A 25768-nucleotide genomic window follows, 5' to 3' on the forward strand; every position below is an offset into this window, starting at 1 on the left:
TCCTGACTGCAGCAGGGCCATGTGGGCCGGGGGAAAGAAACTGCTATTTGGTGAAGTTCATTGTTTTAAATATGATAGCAAAGTAGTTTTATATTATTGGGAATTTAAAGCTGTGATTGGGATTTTAAGTTAAAACATAGGTTTTTAAAACAATGCTGGTAGCTTACTTAGGGGAGGTTGTGGTTGTATCTCCCTACTTAGATGGTATGTTTGCTAGAGGTATTGGGTAATTTGTAACTGAGCTATGCCTTAAGTATTTGTCAGCTCTGTTGGGCATGTATTAAGTTTTATGAAATTTGGGTCAGTTATGTGCAAACATTGAAGTGTAAAGTTTAAAAATATATACATATATATTTACTTAAAGACGGGACAGGAAAGATTGATTTGTAAAAGTAATAGTTTAAATGGAGCTATGATATATTGGGTCGGGAAGCATGGTGGTGTGGGGGAAGAGTGACCACGTGGAGAGGTCCCTCCCATTAAGTATAGTGGGGTTTTTTGTTTTTAATAACTGCACCTCCTTGCTGATTTAGATATTAATTATTTCTACTGTTTAAAGGAAAAGCCTACATTTATATGGTGTTGATAACTGAATGTTTTATTTTTATTTTTCAAGTTTATAACTGTTCTAAGGAGTTGGAACTGAAGTTTTCTGAAAACAAGTTATTCAATATTTATTTACATGCGTGATAGTCTCCTTGTTTAAAGATTATTTTAATCTGATCTGATAATTTGATAGGGTTATTTGCAAAAATTTTAATCCTGCTTCCTTTTTGTCCCCTGGAGAACAGAACTATTGCTGTATAAAACTGTATGACTATTGCTATTTTGGGAAATTTACTAGTCTGTTGTGTATAATATGATAATTTCTGTAAACAGGGGGGGAGGGAAACTGAGATTTCAACTGGTCAGAAAATTGGGAAAAACTGATGTCTTATTTCAGTTCAGGCCTAATTGGAAACTACTTACTCTTTGCTTACCTCATCATTTTGGTTCCCTGATGAAGGACCTCGAAAATAGACATAATTTGGGTACTGAATGGAACTCTGGAAAAGGTAAAAGATTTTTTTTCTTTTTTGCAGCGGACATCCAGGCTGCTTCTGGCCTGGATCGTTCTTAGAGCTCTATGCTCGGCACAATTCTTTTAAGAATTGCTGCGATTGACAAAAGGTCTCCTTTTGTCTCGCTCTCTTGTCTCTACAGATAAGGGAGAGGCTGCAAAAAGTTGAAAAAGCTCTTTACCTGTCCACTAGCTAGACACACCTGATTTTAGCAGATGCGGGGTTTGGAGAAGGCTGCAGAGACAAAAGGCCTTTACAGGGGACTCTAGCTGAAAATTTGCTAGACTAGGATTGGCTGGCTTATGTTTTAACTTTGAATTATTGCCCTGACTCAGTCCTGCCTCAGTTTCCTTGCCTCTTAGTTCTGCAAACCCCCCCCCCTGCCTCTATCAGAATACTTGATAAGACCTTATGTTTCAGAATAGCAGAATGTCTCTCCCATTACAAGTTAATGGGAATCTCTTATCAAAACTTCTTGAATTCTCTTGTGTGTCATTAGACATTCTGTATATGATTGTATTTGCATTGGATGTTTTTAAAAACAAACTGATTTGTATGAATAATGTTCACTTATGAAAGATCTACTTGGATATAAACTCATTGGGACAAATTCCTTATTGTTATCAACACAAGGTTATGATAAATATTTGTTTAGAATTTATGTATGGTTCTTCTAGGATGGTAAATGGGAAAAGAAATGGGTTTGTTAGAACTTACACTGTTACCAAGGGCAGTCTACCTGCCCATTGGTCTGCTCAAACTTGTGAATTGCTGTGAATTGTATGCTTTAAATCAAGCGTTAAAATTATTGTGTGACCAAGATGGGAATATATATACTGATTCTAAATATGCCTGGGGTGTGGTGCATGTATTTGGGAGGATTTGGGAGGAAAGAGGATATGTAAACAGTAAAGGTAAAGAACTGGTTCATCATACACTAGTCAGAGAGATAGTAGAAAATATTCCGACTCCTAGGAATATAGCAGTAATACATGTAAAGAGACATCAGATGGGAAATTCTTTTGAGGTAAGGGGAAATAGATTAGCAGACCAGGAGGCCAAGGGAGCCGGAGATCAGGAAATCTCTCATATAATGGCTTTGATACCTGTACTTCCCCCTAGTCTACCCTCTCCTAGTTTTACTCAGGAGGAAAAAGAGAAAGCCTCAACTCTCGGAGCAGTTGAGAACTCAGAAGGACGATGGCTCTTACCTGACGGCAGAGAGGTACTGACCAAAGCAAGTATGAGGCAAGTCCTTCAGCAACTGCACCAGGGCAGCCATTGGGATGTCCAAAACCTGTGTGATGCTATACTGACAAGGTATGTTTCCCCCGGCCTATATACTATGGCTCGACAACTGGTGGACGGTTGTCTTGTTTGTCGAAGGACTAACAGGGCTGCCCAACGCCAGCGTCCAAAAGGGGGACGACCTCCTGGAATCAGACTATTCCAAAGCATCCAGGTGGACTTTACTGAGCTGCCACCAGTGGGTCGAGTTCTTGCTGGTCATAGTGGACCATCTGACCTCATGGGTGGAGGCATTCCCGTCAGGCCGAGCATCTGCCTCGACAGTAAGTAAGGTCTTATTAGAACAAATTATTCCTAGATATGGAATGGTGGAGAGGATAGACTCGGATCAGGGAACACATTTTTCTGCCCAGGTATTGCAGAATCTGATTAGGGCCTTAGAAATCACTTGGGATCTCCATACCCCTTGGCATCCTCCCTCTTCTGGGAAAGTAGAAAGGATGAACCAAGAAATAAAACGGCAGCTGACTAAGTTATCTTTAGAGACCCAACTACCTTGGACGAAATGCCTTCCTCTCGCTCTGGTTAGAATCAGGACCAAGCTGCGTAGAGATATTGGGCTTTCACCTTATGAATTATTGTGTGGTCATCCTTTCCAGGCTTATCCTAAGGGAGACTGGAACCCTATTTTAGAAACTAAGGATTTGTTTGTTAAGAGATATGTTAAATCATTGCTGGAACATTTGCAAGGACTTCAACAAAAAGGGCTAATAGCTCAGACTCATCCTCTAGGTTTCCCTGTTCATAGAATTCAGGTTGGAGATTGGGTGCTGATCCGTTCCTGGAAGGACGAGAAGCTGACTCCGTGCTGGGACGGACCCTACCAAGTGATACTGACTTCAGATACTGCGATTCGCACCCAGGAACGAGGCTGGACACAACACACCAGGACAAAAGGACCTGTGGCGCCACCTTTATCAGAGTGGACAGTTGAAGACAGGGGAGACCTCCAATTACATAAGAGGAGGGGACCTCCACTGAATGGGAACACTGATTCTGAATCCAGTGCATTGTGACTGTATGACTTCTCTTTTCTTACTTTGGGTCTCTTTGCCTGTTTGTGATTTGATATATTTTCCTTTGGGAAGTTCACCTTAACTTCACGGTGTTATAATAGTTGAACATTGTGAGGCTCTCCCTAAGCTTTGGGTTTATCTATTTCCTTATGACCTTCTAGAGATGAGAACCAATTTCTCCTGCTCATGCAGAATATAGGGAGAACATTTAACTTATCGAATTGTTGGATCTGTGGTGGATCCCAACAATTGAACCAATGGCCATGGGTACCTGTCCCCTTAAGCCCAGCCTGGATCCTTAGCAACAGATCCCAAATTCATAATGGGACCGGTTTCCAGATTTGAGAAGAGAAACATCAGTGGTCATTGACAGAAGATAGGAAAGGGAAATACTGCTTAAATCAGACAGGACAAGGTTTGAAGCTGGGAATTAGTGTATGTGAGTGGACCTATTTGAGAACAGACCTGAGGCCAAAGACAATTGACTGTACAAAAATGTCTAAATATTGGCGGGATACGGGGAGGAATCCTCAATTGAAGTGTGGGAAGGACTAGAAAGACTGTACCTTGGATGTTCTCCCAGAAATAGGAGAGCAGGGATATTGCTATCAACAAGTCACTACTGCTGAGTGTAATGAAGTAGAATGGGATGTATTAAGATGTATAAAAGAGAATAAGAGGAAAGGGAACATATACATTGGATACAGTTACCAATAATGTCACCCCAGGGACACCCGGGCAACATGGGACTCTGTTTTCCACATTTTGGAGTACCTCTAATCTAACAGGCCAGTGGCCAGTTGCCAATTGTAGTTGGAGAAAAGAGCAAGGTTTATGGAAATGCCAGTATGACCCCTTTGTGGAGAGAAGCCCCCTAGGGACGAGAGACCAACAATATTACCCTTTTACAAGGAATAGCTCAGACATATTTCCAAGGGAACAATCTGCTCTAAAGGGTCATTATTGGATCTATGGTTTAACTGCCTATACTCACCTGCCTCTCAATTGGACAGGGAATTGTTATATTGGACTAATAAAGCCAAAATTTTTCTTTCTTCCCGAACAGGCAAACCAATATTTAGGGATTCAGTTGTATGATGATTTGGGAAGGGAGAAACGGAGTTTAGATACCTCCATCACTTGGACTGGAGATGCAAATGGTTGGGGTGAGGCCTGGCCTTCAGAAAGAATAGTCAAAGAATATGGGCCAGCGACTTGGGCTCAAGATGGAAGTTGGGGATATAGAACTCCAATATAGATGTTGAACAGGATAATTAGGCTTCAGGCAGTTGTAGAGATTATCACCAATCAGACAGCTGAGGCACTACATCTTTTGGCTGATGAAGCTACTCAAACCAGAGAGGCTGTTTTACAACATAGACTTGTGCTGGATTATTTGTTGGCTGAGGAAGGGAGAGTTTGTGCTAAACTAAATTTATCCACATGTTGTATAGAGATTGATAACAATGGTAATCTAGTGAAGGAAATCACTAAGAACATTAGGAAACTTGCTCATGTTCCTGTACAGACTTGGACCTCACTGTTCAATACTTCTAGATGGTCCTGGTTTGGGAAGCTGGTGGAAGCAGCTCCTTTGGTTTGGCCTTATAGCTCTTAGTGGTGTTATATTATTCCCTATCTACATCCCTTGTTTGATCAGATTAATAACCAGAATTGTCCAAAACTCATCATCTGGAATGATCAGGTTGGAAGAGAAAGCTGAAGGGTCTGTTAAATGCTGTTAAAAGGGTAAGGGTGGAGCCGGTGGCCCAAGGCCAACAGGAATCAGAAGGAAGTGAGGAATTCATAGGGAATGTGAAATTATGTTACAAAAATTTGAAGAGATCTCAGTGTACAAAATAAGAGGAGGGACTGAATGAGATGAGGTGAGATCTTTCAAGACAGTTGTGAAAATCGAGTAAGGCTTCATCTACTTCAGAGTTCGAGTAGGCCTGAAGGACTCTGAAGGGCATTGCCTTCCCCTCCTATGACATCTCCCTATTTCATCCAAATATGGGCAACTATGAACTTATTGGTCAAGTTCAATTTCATGGGTAGATCTCGCGTTTAGAATGTAAGACTCTCAGCCAATGAGGATGAGGGTCAGTGGTGGGAGGGGGCGTTTTGCCTTAGGGATTAAAGGTGCTGTCCTGCCCACAGGAGGCGCTTCCTCTCTTTGATAGTCTACTCGAAGAGTGGGACGCCCTTCTCGCGAGAATGTACAATAAACTTTGCTTTTCTCTAGAGCTCTCTCCAGCTTTTTTTATTAAATGGTGGTCCCTCACCATTTCCGTACCACACATGACTAATATGGAAATATGTTTTGCATGACTGTACACATATAATCCATATCAAATTTCTTTATAATTTGGGAAATTTTTTAAAATACTATTTTTAAAAAAGATAACATTATTCTTTTAGTGACCCAGCTTTGCAACTTGGATTCTTCCTCAGCTCATTTCTTTTTTACATATCCCATCCATTGCTAACTCTTTTTGTTTTTATCTTTGACACCTTTTCTCTGTTCCCACAGTTCCCGCATCTGCTGTAACTTCCTAATGGGTCACTCTGCCTTGTCACCAAAGCGATTTTCCTAAACTACAGTTTTAGCCCCGTTACCCACTTATTGAATGCACGCCACTGGCTCCCTTGTGCTTTTAGGATCAAAAATAATAAAAAATAATATCCTTGTGGGTTTCCATTCCTAATTTGTTTCACTTCTCCAATTCAATTTTCATTTGAATATTCAACCAAATTGAATGATTTAACCAAATAGATGCCCATCCATTTCTCACAGAGCGGACCTGGTTTTGAAATATGACTGTTGCAGTAAATGCGCCTGGAATGTTCTTCTGCTCCTCGGAATCCCTACTTTTAGTTAAAACTCGGCTCAGCCTTTCTCAGGGTCCCGGCAGCTCGGTTTGATTTGGGTGTGGTTTTTATCTGTATATGTGCATATTGCGTCTCCAGCTCCCAAGGACAATTCCACTCCCTTCAAGGTCCTCAGCTTCCCGCCCCTCCCGCCCCGTCTGGGCCCACACCGCCGACCAGAGGCGGCGCTCTAGCTTCCCGACCTTTCCGGTCGCGAATCCCCGGCCGCGCTTGCACAAAGCCCCGCCTCTCGCGCAGCCGCAGTGCGCCGCTAGCTGGCAGGTCGGAGGAAGCCGGGCGAGGTGAGTCCCATAACCTCAGCGTAAGGCCGGAAGATTAGAGAAGATGGTGCTGGACCTGGATCTGTTTCGCGTTGATAAAGGCGGGGATCCGGACCTGGTTCGGGAAACCCAAGAGAAGCGCTTCAAGGACCCGGGGCTCGTGGACCAGCTGGTGCGAGCGGACAGCGAGTGGCGGCGATGTAGGTGACGGGCCACGCGCGGGGGGCCCTTCTTCAGACCCCCGATCTCCCTCGGCCTGCCCCGCCCTGCCCGGGTTAAGTTGGGAAGGGATCCTTCGGCCTCTTCCTCACCCAGCCCCCCAGCCCATACTCAGCCTTCCCGGGACCCCTCCACCTTCCTTCGGGCCCCCGCCCTGCAGCAGCCGGCCGGGGTCGCGGGGACTCGCTTGGCGCATGCGTGTGGAGAGCGCGCTGTCAGCCTTCCTGCCAGATAGGGAGCCGAGGTGGGAGGGGATCCCGGGAGCTGCCTTAGCTCAGAAGCCCCCTCCTCCTTTTTGCTGGAGCAGATAAACGACTGAAATCCAGCCATGTGCTGGGCTCTTTTTTTTTTTTTTTTTTTTTTTTAACCAAATACCTAAGAAAGCTGGTAGCCGGTAACCCTGGAAGCTGCGGAAGGAACCGGGGGGAGGGGCGGGTAGGACTGGATCACCCCAAAGACCCAGGACCTTATCTTTGCAGGGACGTGGGAGAGTTAAGGAGGCTCAGCTCTAGATTTACTTCCGGGACCTCTTGTTGATACAGAGGAGGGTAGAAGCTTGTTAGAAATGATTTGGGGGGGGGGGGCAAAAATGGAGGTAGAAGTCAAATCGCTCCCTAGTCGCAGATGTCTGAGGAACACTGGGGCAAGGCAGGGCATCCATCCTGGACTGAAGTGGATCACTATTTGGCAGGATGCTGCTGCAGCTCTTGTGATTCATTTCGTCTGATGCAATACACTGGCAACCAGCTGGGAGCGGGCTTCCTTGAGATGCTGCTGCAAATGCCCCGAAACTAGGGTTTGTCCCTTTAAAGGTCTTGAGAAATTGGTTTTCTGGTTTCTTTTTAGCCTGGGTTTTATGCTGATTCTCTTCAGCATAGTGGTAGTTTAATGGGATCCCACAGCTTTTACTTTCCTGAAGTTTTGTGCTATTCTTTATTCATAAAAGATGACGGGGTCATTCATGTTTAGAGAAAAATAAAGCTGGGTCTGGACAAGAGTCAGGAGAACCAAGTTCTTGAATGAGAACGGCCCCTAAATTTGGCTGCACCTTGCCACTGCTTTAGTTTCCCCATGTGCAAAATGGAGATTTAAACCCCAACATTTCTAGTGAACAAATCAGTGTTTCTTAATATAGGATGTTTTTCTCCCAAATCTGACCAGTTAAATGAAATTAATTGTATCCAACAATCAGTATTGTTTTTCACTGAATATTAATACTTTATGTGAAGAGATCTCATTTAGGGATACAGCACATTAAAGGATGCATATTTTTGCTAAAACCTTGTGGGTTTTTAGGTCCTCTTATTGAGGAAGCTCCCTGTAGCATGAAAAATCAGCCGCTATCGTGCAACTTCCAATCTGGACAAACTGCCTATAACTGACTCTGAGGGTGACAACTCAGATTTATCAGCAGCAGGTCTTCTTGACTGAGGTCAGCTCTCTGCCACTGAAACTCGCCATGTCAGTGAAGTCAGAAGTTGTGACCCACCAGTCCTTACTCCCCTATTTCTCTCTCCCTCATCCCCTGCCAAAAGAGAGATTCAGAGAGGTTGGTGATTTCAATTTACTAAATCTACTGAGACTACTGTCTTCTCACAGCCAAGTGGCGCACTTCAAATTCAGCCTCAGACGCTGTGTGACCCTAAGCAAGTCACTTAGTTTTTTTGCCTCAGTTTCCTTATCTGTCAAATGAGTTGGAGAAGGAAATGGCCGGTCACTCTAGTATTGATGTCAAGAAAACCCCAAATGAGATCAGGAAGAGTTAAACACAGACAAAATGACTGACCAGCGGAAAATCGGTCTTCTGTTTTTTTGAGACAACAGTAAGCAATACCAATTTAATGAGTATATCCTGTATTTTTAATAATTCATATGTTTAAGGTTTACAAAGCACATTGCTGTGAAATAAATTAGTATAAGTATTATTCTTGTTTTAACATATCAGGAAATTGAAACATAAAAAGATTGGCTCAGGGTCTGGTAGCTAGCAAGTGTCACAGCTTGGACTCTTACAGGGGAGAATTGGCCTGAATGATGCCCAAGGTCCTCTTTCCTGTGATAATAGTAGTAACTCACATTTATCTTCTAGCCTGTTACTATTTACAAAATGCTTTCCTCACAGTAATGTAATCTTCATAAAGGAGGATAAATCTAAGAGTATGAAGGATGGTTGAGAGGTGAACCAGGAGGCTGTTGAAGTGATCTGCATATTGATAATGAGAACTTATGCTGGGATGTGGCTGTAGAAGAAGAAAAGCTTGAATTTATGAGAGATCTAGGGAGGTTAGGACACTTGGTGAACTGGTAGGAGGAGAAATTAGGAAAAAGCCAAAGAGAAATCCCTATAGTAATTTTTTATTTTGGGGGGAGGGGGTCTGTGGAATTTGACTTCACTGCTCTACGAAACTTCCTGTGAAGAAACTCCCTCTCCCAAAGCAAATCATCACCTGCTCTGCCAGTTTTAGAGTGTTTGGCCCAGTTTGAAGTCTTCATTTTTTCAGCTTGATTTAATCCTGAATCCTTCATTCCTAGGCAGATTTCGGGCAGACAACTTAAACAAGCTGAAGAACTTATGCAGCAGAACAATTGGAGAGAAAATGAAGGTAAAAAAGCCATGAAATTATAAAGGCCTGGAATGAGATGATTTAACACAGATACTGGGTATTGTTTGATTGATCACATGCCATGAGACCAATATGTCAAATTTCTTAAATCTATGGTATATTGAGTTTTTCACTTCTCAGTTATACAGAAATTATACAACTCTAGGAGCAATATCCAGACTAGTACTTGAAGAACCCATTATTTAGTCAATGAAAGATATCCATTCATTAACATAGATGGCAAACTCTTAATGCTTTTCATCATAAAAGGTCCTCTCAATATTAGGAGATTGTCCTTTTGTTCTTTTTACTTTCTCAAGTAGTCTTTCTAGAACTATATCCAAGTCATTAGCTATAGCTTTATCCTGTTCTTTAAAGTTAACTTGGGAAGTAGGTTTCTCTCTACTTTGTCCATGCGCAACAATGACAGTGCTTGACACACAGAAGACTTTTTATAAATGTTTATGGATAGAGAAGTCCCTTCTGTTGCATGTTAGCCCTATTTCTTCTTGTTCTTTCTTTGGTTTTATACCAGCCATTTCCAGATAATGCATTCTCCCAAATCAACCCTCTCTTTAAAAAAAGGAAAGCAACTAAGCAAGACCAATGATACATTGACAGAGTGTATTACATTCCATATCCATAGTCCCTGGCATCTCTACCAAATAGAAGGACATGCTTCCTCATTTTTGTCCCAAAGACTGTTATTACAATTTTTTAGTAACAATTTTAATGATTATTATTGTATTGGTTAAAAAAAAATAGAAGAGTAGAAAAGTAGAACAAACTAAATTACTGAACTTAGTTATACAGTATGATAAACCTAAAAACATAACCTGGGAAAGAGCAACTGTTTGATAAGAACTACTAGAAAGTGATTTGGCATTACTTTCCATGAATCTAAAATATGGCATTAAAAAAAATTAGATGATACCGTTGCAGTTATGATTGAAAGAGAATTATATTTGTCCATAACTATTTTTATATCATCTGTATTTCCTATGATCTGTCCTAACCATGTCTTACTGTCAAAAATGTTTTTAAAAATAACAGCAAAACTAACCACTCCATGGAAGAAGTTTGATATTCTGTGCAGTATTCTGCACCCATAATTCTCTGTCTCTGCAAAGTTGGTGGGGAGGATCTTCTCATCTCTTTTTGGGGGCCGAACTTCATCATTGTGATTTCACAGCATTAATTTTTTATTGTTTTGTTATCGTTCTTTCCATTTATGTTCCATTGTCCCACAAGAACATGCAGGATGACTTTAACAATGTAAAGAACAAAAAAAGAAACTGACTGCTACATAATTATAATGACCAAACTTAACCCTAGGAGAGTTCCTTTTGTTTCAATCATGGAAAACTATGGGTGTGGAGCATGCTATATGCTGTCAGCCACAGGTGTGTTGGTTAGTTTTGCTAGGTGTTTTTTTTTTTTTCCCCTCTTTTAATCTTTGTTTTAAGGCATGGCTTGCTGGGTATGGAAGGAGACAAATGTGGTATAAAATTTAAAAACCAGTAAAAATGGCATGTAAAAGTACTAAGCTTTTAAGTTTGTTTTACTCTTCATTTTCATTTTTGCAGTCATTATATTGTCTTCCTGGTACTGCCTACTGAACTATATCTGGAAGAGTTTCCATAGATTCCTGAATTTCTCATACTTGTAGTTCCTTAGGGTCAATAAATATCCTACCATATTCCACAATTTGTTCAACTATTCTGTTTCTCTTTATTCTTTCATCAGCAAAGTGATCTCCCTTGTAAAAATCTTTCATGTGCTTGAAGAAAGTAAAATTGTAGTTCAGCCTCATTTTAGGTAAAATAATTCTGATACTACTTGTGCTGTGTGTGATCTGAGCAAATTACTTTCTGTTTGCTTCAGTTTCAGAAAAGTTGATCATTTGATGATTCTATGAACTTTTCCATCTATTTTAAAATTCTTTTAATCATCTCTCTCTCTCTTTCTTTTTGGCTGAGGTATTTGGGGTTAAGTGACTTGCTCAGAGTCACACAGCTAGGAAGTGTTTGAGGCCAGATTAGAATTCAGGTCCTCCTGACTTCAGGGTCAGTGCTCTATCCACTGTACCATTTAGTTGCTCCTTTTCTCTACTTTAAATCATTCAAAAATCTTTATGTCTATTATTTTGAGATTGACTTTCATTCAGTCACTAAACTTGTTCTTTTAACCAGAGCAGCACACCAGGCAGTGTGAGGAGAATCTATTAAAACAATATTACAAAGGTGACATTGGCAATCCTTGATGAAAGTTGGTATTGGAGACTGGGGATTATGATAGTGTGGAATCCAGGATGAGCTATATTGTGAACCTGAGGAACTGGGAGAATGGTGATGCCCTTTACAATAATAGGGAAGGTAAGGAGGTGGGAGGACTTAAGGGGAAAGATGAGTGCAGATTTAGACATTTTGAGTTTAAGATATCTCCTAGATATCCAATTCAAGTTGTCCAGTAGACCCTGACTCTACCAGCAAGTTTTTTTTAAGTTTCAGTGAATCTCTTCTATTGGTAGCAGTCAACATATTACTTTTTAATAAGACTTATGTTGTACATTTGGCTAGTGACCTACTCTGACCCTTAGATATCTATAGTCATGGAAATTACTTTCTCTGGGAATCTTGACTGTGTTGTTGTGGAACTATTTGCATATTGTTTGCATCCTGGCTGAGGTCCCAGAACTGTATTATTTCCCTTCTTCCTTTCCAGTCTCCCCCACCCCACCCTCTGTGCCCTCTCTGGATATACACAAACATTGCCAGTCATTCTCCATTGCAAGGAAATGAAAGTGTGTGTTCCCATTTTGACAAAAGTCTTACACTTAGCTTGATTGCCAGCTCCATAGTATGGCAGGACAATTTTCTACACTCCTTTGTAAACTGGCTTCTATTAATTCTTTTTTGTGTGTGTGTGTGAATTATTTTACACTTAAATACATAATGAGAAAAGGAAAGAAAAAAAAATCACCATGTATATAGCAGACCATAAGAAGAGGATTCAAAATAAAACAATAGATTTCCATTTTAAGAAAACCTATGTAATAAATATTACACTTTGTTTTCAAAGCTGTCCTCTTTTACTCCCTTGTGAGTTTTTTTGGTTGTTGTTCTCTGCTATGTATGTTTTAATTTTATCCCCCCTTGCCCTAAAAGAAGGGTACAATTAAGTGTGGCTAACACACACACACACATATTTATACACACATATGTAAGACCATTCTATGTCTATCATCTATTTTTCTGAAGGTGGATAGCATCTTCCTTCTTAAATCCAAGTATTTCCATGTTTTTCTAAATCAACTAGTTCATTTGTTACACCACAACAATATTCCTTTCTAGATTCAAATAGCATTTATCTTCGTAGGATCATTGAAGTTAATTTGAGTATTTATAATTGAATACTTGGTTGTTAAAGTTCTTAAAACACTACTGCTATTACTGTATATAATGTTCTCTTGGTTCTGCTTATTTTGCTCTTCATTTTTTTGTGGTGGTCTCTATGCTTTTCTAAAAGCATTGAATTCATCATTTCTTATAACAGAGTAATATTCTATCATGAACATATGCCACAATTTGTTTGCCCATTCCCCAAGCTACTATTAATTTTTAAAAAATCTCCCATATTGTCAGGGGCACGAAAGGCACTGGACACCCTTCTCATCTTGAGGTTCCTCCATAGGCAGCATCCATTTGTGTCTTGATATTTAGGCAGTTTGGTTTTCTTCCCTAGATATGCTGAACTCCACAAACATTAAGTTCCTTTAAGAGACAGCAAGGTGGACACAGTGTGTAGAGTGCTAGATCTGAAATCAGGAAGACTTGAGTTCAAATCCAGCCTTGGACATTTGTGTGACTGCCTGTTGAAATTTTTCACATTATAAAATGGAAATTATAACAGCATCTGTCTCAGAAGAATGTTGTAAGAATCAAATGAGAAAATATTTGTAAAAAGTGCTTAGCCAGACACATAGGTGTCATATTCTACTAGATATAGTCCTTGCTCTCTTTAAGTTTCATTCAGAGTTTGTTCTGCCCTTTTTATCATTGGTCATTTTGGATGACCATCCTTTTCTTTTGAGGAATGGAGATGGTAAGTAATTTTAAGAGCTTTTGCTACAGTTTGGGTCACCTGAGAAATAAAGGCAGACCCGTTGTTAGGTAAAGAGTTAGGTAAACCAAAGCGAGGTATAATTTCATTTAACAGGCATTTAGATACTTCATGGGCTTTCTCAGTCCTGCAAGGAAATGCTTCTACCCAATTAGTGAATGTGTCCACATTACACTAGAAGCAATCTGAAACCTCTACAGGGAGGCATATGCGTGAATTCTAGTTGCCAGTCCTCACCAGGGTAAGTGCCTCTGAATTGGCTTCAGGAGAGGTGGGGGCTTAACAGCTCCCTCAGGATTCATCTGGGTGCAAATTGGGGTGGCCTGGCAGACCTGCCTGATTGTTTCCCCTAGCTTATGGCCAGTGAAAACGCGTCCTACCAAAGATTGGAGAGCATTCCTCCCCAGATGCGTAGCCTAGTGCAGACCAGAGATCAGTTTCCACTGATTTGCCTCTGGAACTTAGAGGTGGTCTGAGGGAGTTTGAAATCAACCAGAGGGAGAAAGGGTGTATCCCTTTTGTTCTTCCAGAGCTTTCTCCTGTGTGCTATAGGAAGGAGTAAAAGACTCAGTTAGCTGGGGAATTAAAGGTGTCAATAGAGGGGTAAGGGCAGCCGTTTTAGCAGCTGCATCTGCCAGCCTATTTCCCTTAGCCTGAAGTGACTTCCTTCTGGTGCCCTCTGCAAAATATAATCAAGATCTCCTTGGGTTCATGGACAGCTTGTAATAGACGTAGAATTTCTCCCGCATGTTTAATGAGATGTAACATGCCCTCCTGGCAGTTACTATTACCAGTCTGTCCTAGGCCCAACAGAGTACCTTTGACCACTGACCTTTGTAGTGTCAACTCTACCCAGCTCGCCTCCTCTGAGGCCTTCAAAGGTCTCTGGCCATGATTTCTTGAATCTATAGTTTAATAACCGGTAGCACGCTCAAGAACAGCCACATGTAATCTTAAAAGCCTTTATTATACTTACTCACATAATGCCCTGACTTAATGCCTGACTTGTTAGCTCCCTAGTGAACACCTGGTCTGAAGACCCACATGTTCACTACCAAACTCCTTACCTCTCGGCTATCCATCAGCTTGGCTCAACTACCCCAGGTTAGGGAGCCAGGTTAAAGAGAGCAACTGCTGTCTGCAGTGGGCTTATAAAGAGCCTGTGAGGTCACACACACAGCCAACCAGCGAGAGAGCCGTCACCCAATGCGAAGCTATCTCAATATGGTCAGGATCCCACCCACAGGGCAGTCCTATATCCACAGAGATTACTTCTGGGCCACTCAAATCTCCTGTTGCGCTATGGTGCCGCCCATTTAAAGGACCCTTACAATGAGAGAATTTTTTGCTGTCAGCAAACCCCTTTCTTTCCAAATCGCTCCACGAGCATGCAAAACATGAAAAGCATATTTGGAATCAGTGTAAATATTGACTTTCATCCCCTTTCCCAGTTCTAAAGCCCTGGTTACATGCTATGAGTTTGGATTTCTGTGCCGAGGTACCAGGAGGCAATGGCTTAGCTTCCAGGGTGCTATAAAGAGATACCACTGCATAACCTGCCTTTCTCTCCCCATTTTTGAGGAAACTAGACCCATCTGTGAACCATTCTCCGTCTGGGTTCTCAAGGGGGGTTTCCTTCAAGTCAGCTCTGCTAGAGTATACAGAGTCTATAATTTCCTTGCAATTATGAATAATCTCTCTAGATTGAGAGATGACAGGGAGAAGGGTGGCAGAATTTAAGGTGTGGCAGGTTCAAAGAGTCAGGTCAGGGGTATCTAGCAGGAGAGCCTGGTATTTAGTAAGTCTCCCACTTGAGAGCCACTGATGGCCTTTGGGTTCTAGAATGCTTTGGACCCTGTGGGGGGTTAAAACCTGTAATGGCTGCCCCAAGGTCAGTTTAGAGGCTTCTTCTATTAAGAGGGCTGCCACTGCTACTGCTCTAAGGCAGGAAGGCCATCCTGAGAAACTGAGTCCAGCTTCTTTGAAAAAATAGCCTACTGGCCTGGGATCTGGTCCCAGAGACTGAGTAAGGACTCCCAAAGCCTGCCCACTCCTTTCATCTACGTACAAAGTGAAAGGTTTCTTTAAGTCAGGCAGGGCGAGAGCAGGAGCAGAGGTTAACTTAGCCTTCAAGGTTTTAAAAGCATTGGCCTGCTCAGGTCCCCATTCGAGAGGAAGGTTATTGGGATCTTGAATAGAATCATAGAGAGGCTTAGCAATAATCCCAAAGTTTGGGATCTAGATCCTGCAGAAGCCTTCCACACCTAGGAAGGTTCTCAGCTGTTTCTTAGAAACAGGAGGTGGGATACTTAAGATAGCCTGCTTCCTCTTCTCAGAGAGTGAGAGGTGGGGGTGAGATTGTATCCCAAAGATTTGACAGATTGTCAGGCAATGTGGGCCTTGGATAGAGAGACCCTGTACAACCTCTTGAAGCTAAGAAATTCAAGGTCTTTATAGTCGCTGCCAGAGACTCCTCCCTAGTAGGGTTACAGAGCAAGATATCATCCACATATTGAATAAGGCTGCTGCCAGGCAGCTCAAGATCTCTCAAATCTTTAGCTAAGGCTTGCCCGAATAAATGTGGACTATCTTGGAATCCTTGCGGTAGAACGGTCCAGGTTAATTGGCTAGGAAGTTCACCTGGCTTAGCCCATTCAAAGGCGAAGAGAAATTGGCATTCCTCATGTAGAGGAATACAAAAGAAAGCGTCTTTTAAGTCCAGGGTGGAAAACCATTTAATATTCCCTGGGTGTGAAGATTGTGTAGGGGTTAGGTACTATGGGATGGATTGGGATAACTGTTTCATTAATTGCTCTTAAATCCTGTACCATACAATAATCCCCGTTCACTTTCTTAACAGGAAGAATAGGAGTATTGCAGGGAGATTGGCAGTGGATCAGAAATTTAAACTTAAGAAACTTTGGACATGATGATTTATAAGATCATAGCAAAGAATCTGATTTCCCACTCCTACTATTTGTTAATGGGTTGTTTAAATTTGGACAAAGCACAAAAGTTCCAGTTTTGTTTGTTTTAAATTAGTTGTATCTTTTATATTCCCTCCATTTTGCCAGATCTCAGCCCATCCATATCTTATTTTAATGTTTAATGGGAGCAGTTCCCTTCTCAGTTATCTAGGCTGCTTCCTTTTCTGGAATATCTTTTTTTTTTTTTTTTTTTTTTTTTTTTTTTATGTTTTATTGATATTTTTTGAAAAAATCAGTATCACTCCCTAATGACTACCATTCTTACTCCTTTATTCTCTTCTGATAGACTACAGTTAAGCAAAACAAATCTATACCCTGAGAATATTGAAAAGTGGATGTTTCATTCTGCACATAGTCTCATACCTTTCTAACAAGATATGGCAGGCATATTTCTGTTAGTACTTTGAAGTCATACTTAGTCACTGTATTCATCAGAGTTCTGTTCTTTCAGTGGTCTTTTCTCTGATCTAGTGTGATCATCATAAAAAGTATTCTGACTGTACTCACTTCTCTCTGCATCAATTCACTCGAGATTTCCCAAGATTCTCAGAATTCTTTAGATTTTGTCATTTCTTACAGTCTGATAATATTCCCTTACATTTAAATGCCATCATTTGTTCAACTCTTCCCCAGTTGGCAGGCACTTCCCTGCCAGCTCTTTGCCATCACAAAAAGGGCTGCTATCAGTATTTTTGTTTTCCTGGAACCTTTCCCTCTGTCTCTGACCTAGTTGAGTCCGGTGATTTTTTTTATGTTACTTTTCCAAATTTTTCCATATTCCAGGAATAACGAAAAATATAATTAAAGTTAGTAAAGTATTTTGAAGTTTTTCAAAATTCTTTTATGCAAAAGTTTATGTTGGGTGTACATTTAGAGAATTTTGTTGGAGTTTGGCTCTGCTTTTATAGTGTTGGATTCCTTTCTCTCTGCAGAAAAAAGAGCCTGTGGGGGATAATGAATCCTTACCAGAGAATGTGTTGAACCTTGATGACCTGACTGCAGACACCTTAGCGGTATGTTAAGACTTTCTCTTTTTCTGGCACAGCATGACTGGATTGAGTTTTCGGTTCTTTTTTCCTGTGACCTTATTGTGAAATTGCAGATATATGCACTCAACTGTGATGTCTTTACTTTCTTCAGCTCTTGTGAACTTGTACAAAATAGAAGCCTGTGCATCTACCATTCCTTTGCCACTCCCTATATTCCAAAGTGTTCACTTGCCATTAGTGTTGGAAGCAGATGAAAAATGGCTATGGAAAGGGGAAATCTATAGAGACTGAGAAAGGGGGGGGGGTGCTAGACTAGTATTTAGGTTTTCACCATCTTTATTTCCCAGGTACAATCCAGTGTTTTGAATTTGAATCAGCATATGACTAGCATTATACCGAGTGCTATGGGAGAAACAAAAGAAGTATTAGTACCTACTCAGGAAACTTTCTTAAGGAAAAAACATGCATAAAACAATTGGGGAACAATGAAAAACAGTATCTACTGTATTGCTTAATTAAAACACTCAGGAAGATCTCAGAGAGAATTCTTGTGAGGATTATCCCATCAGAATTTCTCAGTATATAGAGGGTAAATGGGCAGAAATTCACCTGTGCTTTAGTTATTCCAAGGGAAAACAAATGTGATTATAAGGCAGGGATGTTTTGCCTGTCTAATCCCTTTGTGAAATAATTCTTTGAAATCTCAAGTTGTTTGTTTGTTTTAAGTGGCATATTGAGATATTGGAATTTTTTAGTGAATTCACATAATGGGGAGTCAGGGCATTTGAGTCTGTTCTTAGCACTGACCCTGATTTAGCGTAACCTGGACTGGCTTGGATTTCTTCATGTAGGGCCTGAAAGTGACGCAAATAAAAAAAGTCCGACTCCTTATTGATGAAGCCATCATCAAGTGTGATGCTGAAAGGATACAATTGGAATCAGAGCGATTTGAAAGTCTTCGAGAAATTGGGAACCTCCTCCACCCCTCTGTGCCCATCAGTAATGATGAGGTAAGCTGCAAAAGTCCTTATGGGAAAGCATCTTTCATTGCTGTTTCTCTGTTCGTGGGGGAAGAACTTTGAAACATTGGCACTCTTTGAATAACAGGCCCTGGGTCACAAGCAGGCTCTTTTGTGTCTTCCTTCTGCCCACCAGTTGGGAATTGAAGCAGTCAGATCCCTGCCTGATTAGGAAGTAGCAGAGGCAGCAGGTAGGAAGAGATGCTGGCACAGAAGTCTCTTCTAAATGGGGCTGCTCTCCCACACTGCTTGTTGCCCAGGGAAGCAGTGGGTTTGGTGGGAGGGGTCTGCTAAATCAACCTAACCCCCTCACCCACACCCAACTGAGAAGAGGCAGGTTGAAGGGAAATCTGCATGATAAAAGTTTCCTGTGGAGCTGGAGCTTCCAGAGCACAAAGCAGCTCTGAGCTCAGTCTTTGTTCCATGACACCCCAGCCGTGGCAAGGCCCATCTGTGCCTCTTTCATTCATTCTCTGTTGAGCATTAAACTCTGAGGCCTGGTGTGCAAGAGGCTGCAGAGCTGAGACAGGCAGTCGGGGTCAAGGCCCTGATCCCGCCCTTACTCTGGCCTCTGGACCAATGAGAGCCAGAAAAAAAGAGATCGTATTCTCATCAGTACTTCAGGCAGCGCTGATTGTCAGGAGAAGATTGCCCTAGTGGGGGCCTTTCTAGAAGGGCCAGAGTCATTTAAAAGGGTAAAAGCAAAAAGAGGACTACAGGTCTGAAAAATCATGATCTCATTCATCATGTCTCTAGTCCCCTGGAGTCTCCAAACTAGCATTTATGCCTTGAATAAAGCTTCCTGCAACGTGTTTTCTCTAGGCTCTGTTTACAGTGAACAAAGCTCAGTTGTGGGTTAGCTAGAGGCTTTCTTAACAAAACTGTAAGGCTTAAACAAAGCTCACTTGTGGGTGAGCTAGGGGCCTTCTTCACAAAACCGTTTCCTCTTAATGTGAGTATCAGATAGAAGGTGATTACTGAATGAGGACTCCTTGTCCTCTCTCTTGATTCTATTTGCTCAGGATGCTGACAACAAAGTAGAAAGGATTTGGGGTGATTGTACTGTGAGAAAGAAATATTCTCACGTGGACCTAGTAGTGATGGTGGACGGCTTTGAAGGTGAAAAAGGAGCAGTGGTGGCTGGAAGCCGGGGCTACTTCCTGAAGGTGAGAATGAGAACTAGTATCCACAACAGGATGAGTCTATAAAGCAACAGTCCAGCCTGCTAAAGAGAACTATTTTTGCTGTCATATCTATAAGATATTATCATTCAAATATTGTTCACTCAGAGGGCAGTGGGAAATTTTTGAAGAGGGAGGGAGGAAAAAGAAGGGGAGCGTCAGATGTCACAGCAGTGACATGGAAAAGGTAACAAGAGTATGGTAAAATGCCAAGTCTAGGGTAGAGTCCATCGACTCATTATCTAGCCAAGAAAGCAGTTATTTATAATAGTGGAATCAGAGAATGTTTTCTAGGCATGAGTGTCCCCTGAAGCCACTTCCGAATGAGACCTCCTTTGGAACACCAAAGGTCATGGCTTTAACACCCACTTCTCCAACAAGCAGCTGGAGAGAGGTCACCACTTTGTCTTATTTCTGTACCCAGCTGTCCCTTGGAAGTAATACTTCCAACTGGCTTAGTCTGTAGAAAATGCCCAAGAGGGAGGAGATTGGGGCTTTGAACTTCCTTAAATTGGCTAGTCCCCCAAAAACTGTCAAGGGAAACTATTCTAGATTTAGTTCTTTTTACTTCTGAAAAGCATCCATGGAAATCCTATCATCTCTCTTTAATAACCACTAAGCATTTGTCATGAGTAATGAGAGTTCCTATCTCCAGCCAGAATTACTCTAAAAGAAAGCTCTGTGAAAGGGAAATGCAGTGTTTTAAGAATTGAGCTGGAGGAACCTTGCTCTGAATTCTGTTTTTAAAAGGACAGTTACATTTATTTATTTTTTTATTTGGTATCTTACCCTATCCTTTACTCCTGGTTCTGCCCTCCTGTTCTTGGCCCCGAGAGCAAAAACAAGAGTAAAAAATGGAAATTACAAGGAGGCAGATTTAGATCTGATGTCAGGAAGAACTCTGATAATTAGAACTATCCCAGAGTGGAATAGGCTGCCTCCAGGTAGTGAGCTCTTTCCTAAGAAGTCTTTAGGCTGAAGCCTGATAACTACTCTGGGATGTTTGACAGTTGTGAGATACCTTTTACTTATAGCTTAGACTACCTGGCCACCAGGATTCCTTCCATAACTCAATGTTGATGCTTTTCCTCTGAAGATTTCATTGAATGACATAATGGAGGCATGGAGCAATAGTGAACTACCACCTGGATTTGTCACTTACAGTTCAGAAGTTTTCTTGACTTATTCAGTAATAGCTGGGTTTTGATAGGTCCTGTCACCCAAACTGCTTCTGTTTTAATTCTGGCAGGTGGCTTAACTCTACAAGAATCAATAAGTCTTTGTTCCTACAGGGAGTCCTTGTGTTTTTGGAGCAGGCCCTCATCCAGCTTGCCCTTCGAACCCTTGCCAGCAGGGGTTATATTCCCATCTACACCCCTTTCTTCATGAGAAAAGAGGTGATGCAAGAGGTAGCACAGCTCAGCCAGTTTGATGAGGAACTATACAAGGTGAGTATTATAGGAACAGATGGTCAATTTTCATGTAGAGGGAAAGCAAACCAGGCTACGGTAGGAGGGAGAAAGTAAAGGGCCAGAGAGCTTTTAGGGAGCCATCAAAGTTTTCCAGCAGTGTAGGAGGAGGGAAAAGAGATTGCGGCCCTCGGTAACTGATTAGAGCTCATTATCCCTTCTTAGTCTCCCCTTGCTCCGTGTGCTTTGGAGGAAGAATCCCTAGAGCTCCAGCCCAGAGGGTCACCTTTTGAATGAGAGACCCTTCTCTTATCTCACTCATCTGAGCCATCTTGTATCAGGTTCCATTGAACATCAGTTTTCCTATTTGTCTCTTAGCCAGCAACAGCAGGAGAGGGGGAAGGGAAGAGGCTCCCTAAGGAAAGTGAAATATAAAGAGTTGGATTTGGAGTGGGAGTGCCTTATTCAGGAAGCTCTATTCTCCCGTGTGACCTGGACCAGTCCTTTGGCCACTCTAGGTCTCATTTTCCTCATCTGTAAAATGATGGGTTTGGTTTAGGTGACTTCTCATACCCCTTCCTATTCTAAAATCTGGTTTATGGTCCTTGCAGGTGATTGGCAAAGGCAGTGAAAAATCTGATGATAATTCCTATGATGAAAAATACTTGATTGCTACCTCAGAACAGCCAATTGCTGCCCTGCACCGAGATGAATGGCTTCGACCAGAGGACTTGCCCATCAAGTATGCTGGCTTCTCTACCTGCTTCCGCCAGGAGGTGGGCTCCCATGGTCGTGACACTCGTGGCATCTTCCGGGTCCACCAATTTGAGAAGGTGAGTAGATCTATCTGTCAAGCCATCCAGGCTGGTGAGAAGAGCTGGTGAGAAAAAATACCTAATCTGACAGTGAGTCAGTTGAGATCACATTGAACCACAGCTCACCTCTTATGCTCCTGCCTGGAAAGGGTCTCTCCTTATTTGTGGGCTTCTCGGATCCTTAATTGTGTTCGCTGGCTTTCTAGGGAGAGAAAAAAGTTTCAGAAAATGACTTTTGCTCTGTATTCATTTCTCTCATTTGTCCCTCCTAATTTGAGGATTGTTTTTGGTGGAGAACTCAAAAGAGAAGAACTCTAGTATTAATAGCATAATATATTGGAGGAAAGCACACTAGACTTTCAGACAAGAGACAAGTCCTGAATTTTTCCTGCCTCTGACACTTATTCCTTGTATAGGCCATGGAGAAGTCACTGTCTTTCTGAACCTGTTTTCTTCTCTGTAAATGAGGGTTATAATAGCGACAGTGCCTCCCTCAAGGGATTTTTTAGAGGCTTATAGGAGATACAGCGCGTTAAAGTGTTACCAAAATGCAATCTATCAGTTGTACAGAGGAGCTTTGGCTTTGTGTTCTGGGGCTCCCAATCTTCTTCTCACTGTTGACCATCTCTCACTGCTGTGTCCCCACTGGCAGGTCAGCAAGAGAAGAGTTGGAGAATTAAATTCCCTCCCCATCCTCAGTCTTGAACTCCCAGATTCCTCAGTTGACTCATCCTAACCCTGCATCTTTGCCCTCTCTCTCTAGATCGAGCAATTTGTCTATGCATCACCACATGACAACAAATCATGGGAGATGTTTGATGAGATGATCAGCACTGCTGAAGAGTTCTATCAGGCCTTGGGCATCCCTTATCATATTGTAAATATTGTCTCAGGTAGGAGGCCTAGAGCCTGCTGTCTTCTTTGACTCTTTTTATTACAGTTCATATACATCTTTACCATTTGGATTGCTTCACAGAAGTATAAAACAACCCTACTAATTGGTTACATTGATTAAATTATTATAATTCCATCTGTGTAAACTGAAATTAAAATATGTGCTCTTCTCACTCTGCTCCAGAGTTAGCATATAAATGTGGCTACTTTGGGAAAAGGACATTTGGTGAGTTTCAGAAACCCCCTTTCTGTCCTCCGTTCCCCAGAGAGAAGAGAATTCTGCACTTTAGTTGATAAAAATGATTTCAAGGAAAAGTGGCTTTGGTCTAACTTAATAGGGAGAGTAGTAAGATAGTAGAAAATCCCCAGGTCTTGGTAGGAGTTTCTACTCCCCTGTTGTGAATTTTTGGGTTTTTTTCTTTGTAGGCTCTTTGAATCATGCTGCTAGTAAGAAGCTGGACCTGGAGGCCTGGTTCCCTGGCTCAGGAGCCTTTCGTGAATTAGTATCCTGCTCCAATTGCACAGACTATCAGGCCCGTCGGCTCCGCATCCGCTATGGGCAGACTAAGAAGATGATGGATAAGGTAGGAGATTTTTGGGCAATCAGGAAGAAGTAGGCTCTGGGATGAGAGCTGAAAGTACAGTTCCAATAAGCCTTAAGGCTGCTGAGGGGAGGCTAAAGATTTCTGTTTAGGAGAAGGGGTCACAGTGGTCAGGGCTGGACTCTTAGTTGTAAGCCTCCACTTGGCTCTTCTTTTCAAAGTGGTACTAGCTTTGTTCTCTTGGCTGGAGTAAAGATAAAAAACTACTTCCTTGCCCAGAACTTGTTGAAGAGTTATTAGGTTTCTGAGAGAACCACTTGGGTTTTGAATGACACTGTGGGGACACTCTTTTTCCCAGGTGGAATTTGTCCATATGCTTAATGCCACAATGTGTGCCACAACCCGTACCATTTGCGCCATCCTAGAGAACTACCAGACAGAGAATGGTATCATTGTCCCTGAGAAGTTAAAGGAATTCATGCCACCAGGTGAGATCTCTTTCCCTTCTTCCCGTTTCTCTTCACTCAATTCACCCATCCTCTTTTTCTACTCTAAAAATTGTATATCTCAAATCCCAGCTGACCAGGAGACACCTGATTTCCCCCACTCCCTTACTCCATTCCCTTCATTTCCTCTTTTCAGCTTCCCAATATATTCAAGAGGCTTTTGTTTCATGTATATCTCAAACATCTTATCTTCTGAGCCTCCCAAAAGAACATAATGAAAATTTTAAAAACATAAATATGAATATAGCTAAAAACCCTTGTTCAGTGGAGAGGATAGAGAAGGCCATTATAGGATCTCTTTCCCACAGAGAGTCACTGTTGACTCAGTTCTTCCATGGGTTCACTACCTCTTACCCCCTAGCTGCTAAAAACCACTTGGTTTTGCTTTTTTCCCCTTTTAGGTCTTCAAGAATTGATACCCTTTGTGAAGCCTGCCCCAATTGACCAGGAGCTATCCAAGAAACAAAAGAAACAGCATGAGGGTGGCAAAAAGAAAATGACAGCGGGAGATGCGGCTCTGGAAGGTCGGCTGCAGAACATGGAGGTCACTGATGCCTGAACTTAGCTCAGCTCCTCATGCTTTTGTCTCTGCCAGCCTGACACCCAGGACCCTGCCCAGGGGCAGCAGAACCAAGCACCCACCCTTGCCCCGCCTCATCCTGGCCCAAAGCTACAAAGTCCGCTGGTACAGCGCACTTGTCTCTGCCTGGACTGGGGGCTTTCTCTCTAATGACTGACAAAATATGTAATAAAGAGTCTGTGGGAGGTCAGCGCTTCCTCGGTCACCCTCACTGTGTGCTAGTGCCATCTGACCCTTCTGCTGTGAGGCGATCCCAGCCTGCCTTTATGCTTCACAAAAATAACTGCCTTTGGCCTCAGGTGGGGGGTATCTCCTATGACTCTGGAGCGCCAAGAGTGGGAATTTCTAGCCAGGCCCCGGAGATCTAAAGTAGGGAGAGCAGTGGCAGTGTTGAGAAAAGGTGCTGAGAAAGAAGTAGAACTTTAGAGAATACGGATTTACTGGCCTGGAACATTGTGGTTTTAATGATGGCTGCTGTTACCAAGGCAATGGAGCTACATATGGTCAATGATTGATTTGTAAAACTTCATGAACCGCTTTGCTGTTGTAGCAGGAATCATACAGGAGAACTTCGTTAATTCAAGTCAATTGAATTAGTGCATTAAGCATTAGGGCCTATTGTATATAAGGTGCTGCTAAGATTTAGGGAGACAGAGGTAGAAATAAAATCGACTGCCTCCAGTTCTGCTAAGGGGAGATGGCAGTGCTGATACAGCATGTGTGCACAAAAGCAAATGCAGCCAATCAATAATCATCTATTAGGTGTCTGCTATGTGCCATGCTAAGTGCTGGGGAAGTGGTTTGGAGTAGAAATAGGGAAGAAATTGTTGGCAGTTATGGTGAATTGTATAGAAGGGAGCCTTGAAGGCCACATGAGCTAATCCTTGAAGGTCACAAGGAATTTCAAAGGGCAAATAGGAGATGAAGACCAATCTTTGGGGAGGGGACATACTATTCAAAGATCAAGAGGTGGGAATCAAACTCTTGTTTGAGAAATTAAAAAGGCCCATTTAAATATGAAGGAAAGGAAGGTGGAGTACACTCAAAGATGGGCTGGTCACATGGCAAGAACAAAGGATTACATTGATACCTTCAAAATGACCAGGAAAATCACAGTTCTAACTCTTGGGAGACCATGGACTAGAGCTGCCAAGAGGAGCATCTGTGGTTGGGTGGGAGCTGTATTCTTAGGAGCCTCCTGATTGGTGAGATCATTGATCCATTAGAGTATTAAATATCTTATCTGAATGCTGAACCTGGTCAGATCCATATTTTAGGAATATCAATTTGTTAGCAATGTGAAGGGCAGATTGGAGAGAAGAAAGCCTAGAAATGGGAAGCAATTAGGATGCATTGCCACCAGGT

The 25768-nt window shown here is 42.0% G+C and overlaps 1 protein-coding gene across 1 annotated transcript; it reads left to right on the plus strand.

The window, feature by feature from the left end:
* Positions 1-6501: 6501 nt before the first annotated feature.
* SARS1 (seryl-tRNA synthetase 1) lies at positions 6502-24593 on the plus strand. The gene is made up of 11 exons (XM_074262883.1): positions 6502-6737; positions 9289-9359; positions 17401-17481; positions 18309-18467; positions 19499-19642; positions 20950-21105; positions 21678-21899; positions 22645-22774; positions 23202-23359; positions 23676-23805; positions 24225-24593. Exons 1-11 carry the CDS (start codon positions 6602-6604, stop codon positions 24380-24382), a joined length of 1545 nt encoding a protein of 514 aa, XP_074118984.1. The 5' UTR covers positions 6502-6601; the 3' UTR covers positions 24383-24593.
* Positions 24594-25768: the final 1175 nt, after the last annotated feature.

The sequence above is a fragment of the Sminthopsis crassicaudata genome, chromosome 4, assembly GCF_048593235.1.
Source record: "Sminthopsis crassicaudata isolate SCR6 chromosome 4, ASM4859323v1, whole genome shotgun sequence".
NCBI lineage: Eukaryota > Metazoa > Chordata > Mammalia > Dasyuromorphia > Dasyuridae > Sminthopsis > Sminthopsis crassicaudata.

Bases quoted from the DNA above. Each gene is read 5' to 3' on its own strand.
- SARS1 (XM_074262883.1), top strand. From the start codon at position 6,602: ATGGTGCTGGACCTGGATCTGTTTCGCGTTGATAAAGGCGGGGATCCG. The intron at 9,360-17,400 runs GTAAAAAAGCCA...TTCTCTCTGCAG, and splicing joins CAATTGGAGAGAAAATGAAG to AAAAAAGAGCCTGTGGGGGA. The intron at 19,643-20,949 runs GTGAGAATGAGA...TTGTTCCTACAG, and splicing joins GCCGGGGCTACTTCCTGAAG to GGAGTCCTTGTGTTTTTGGA.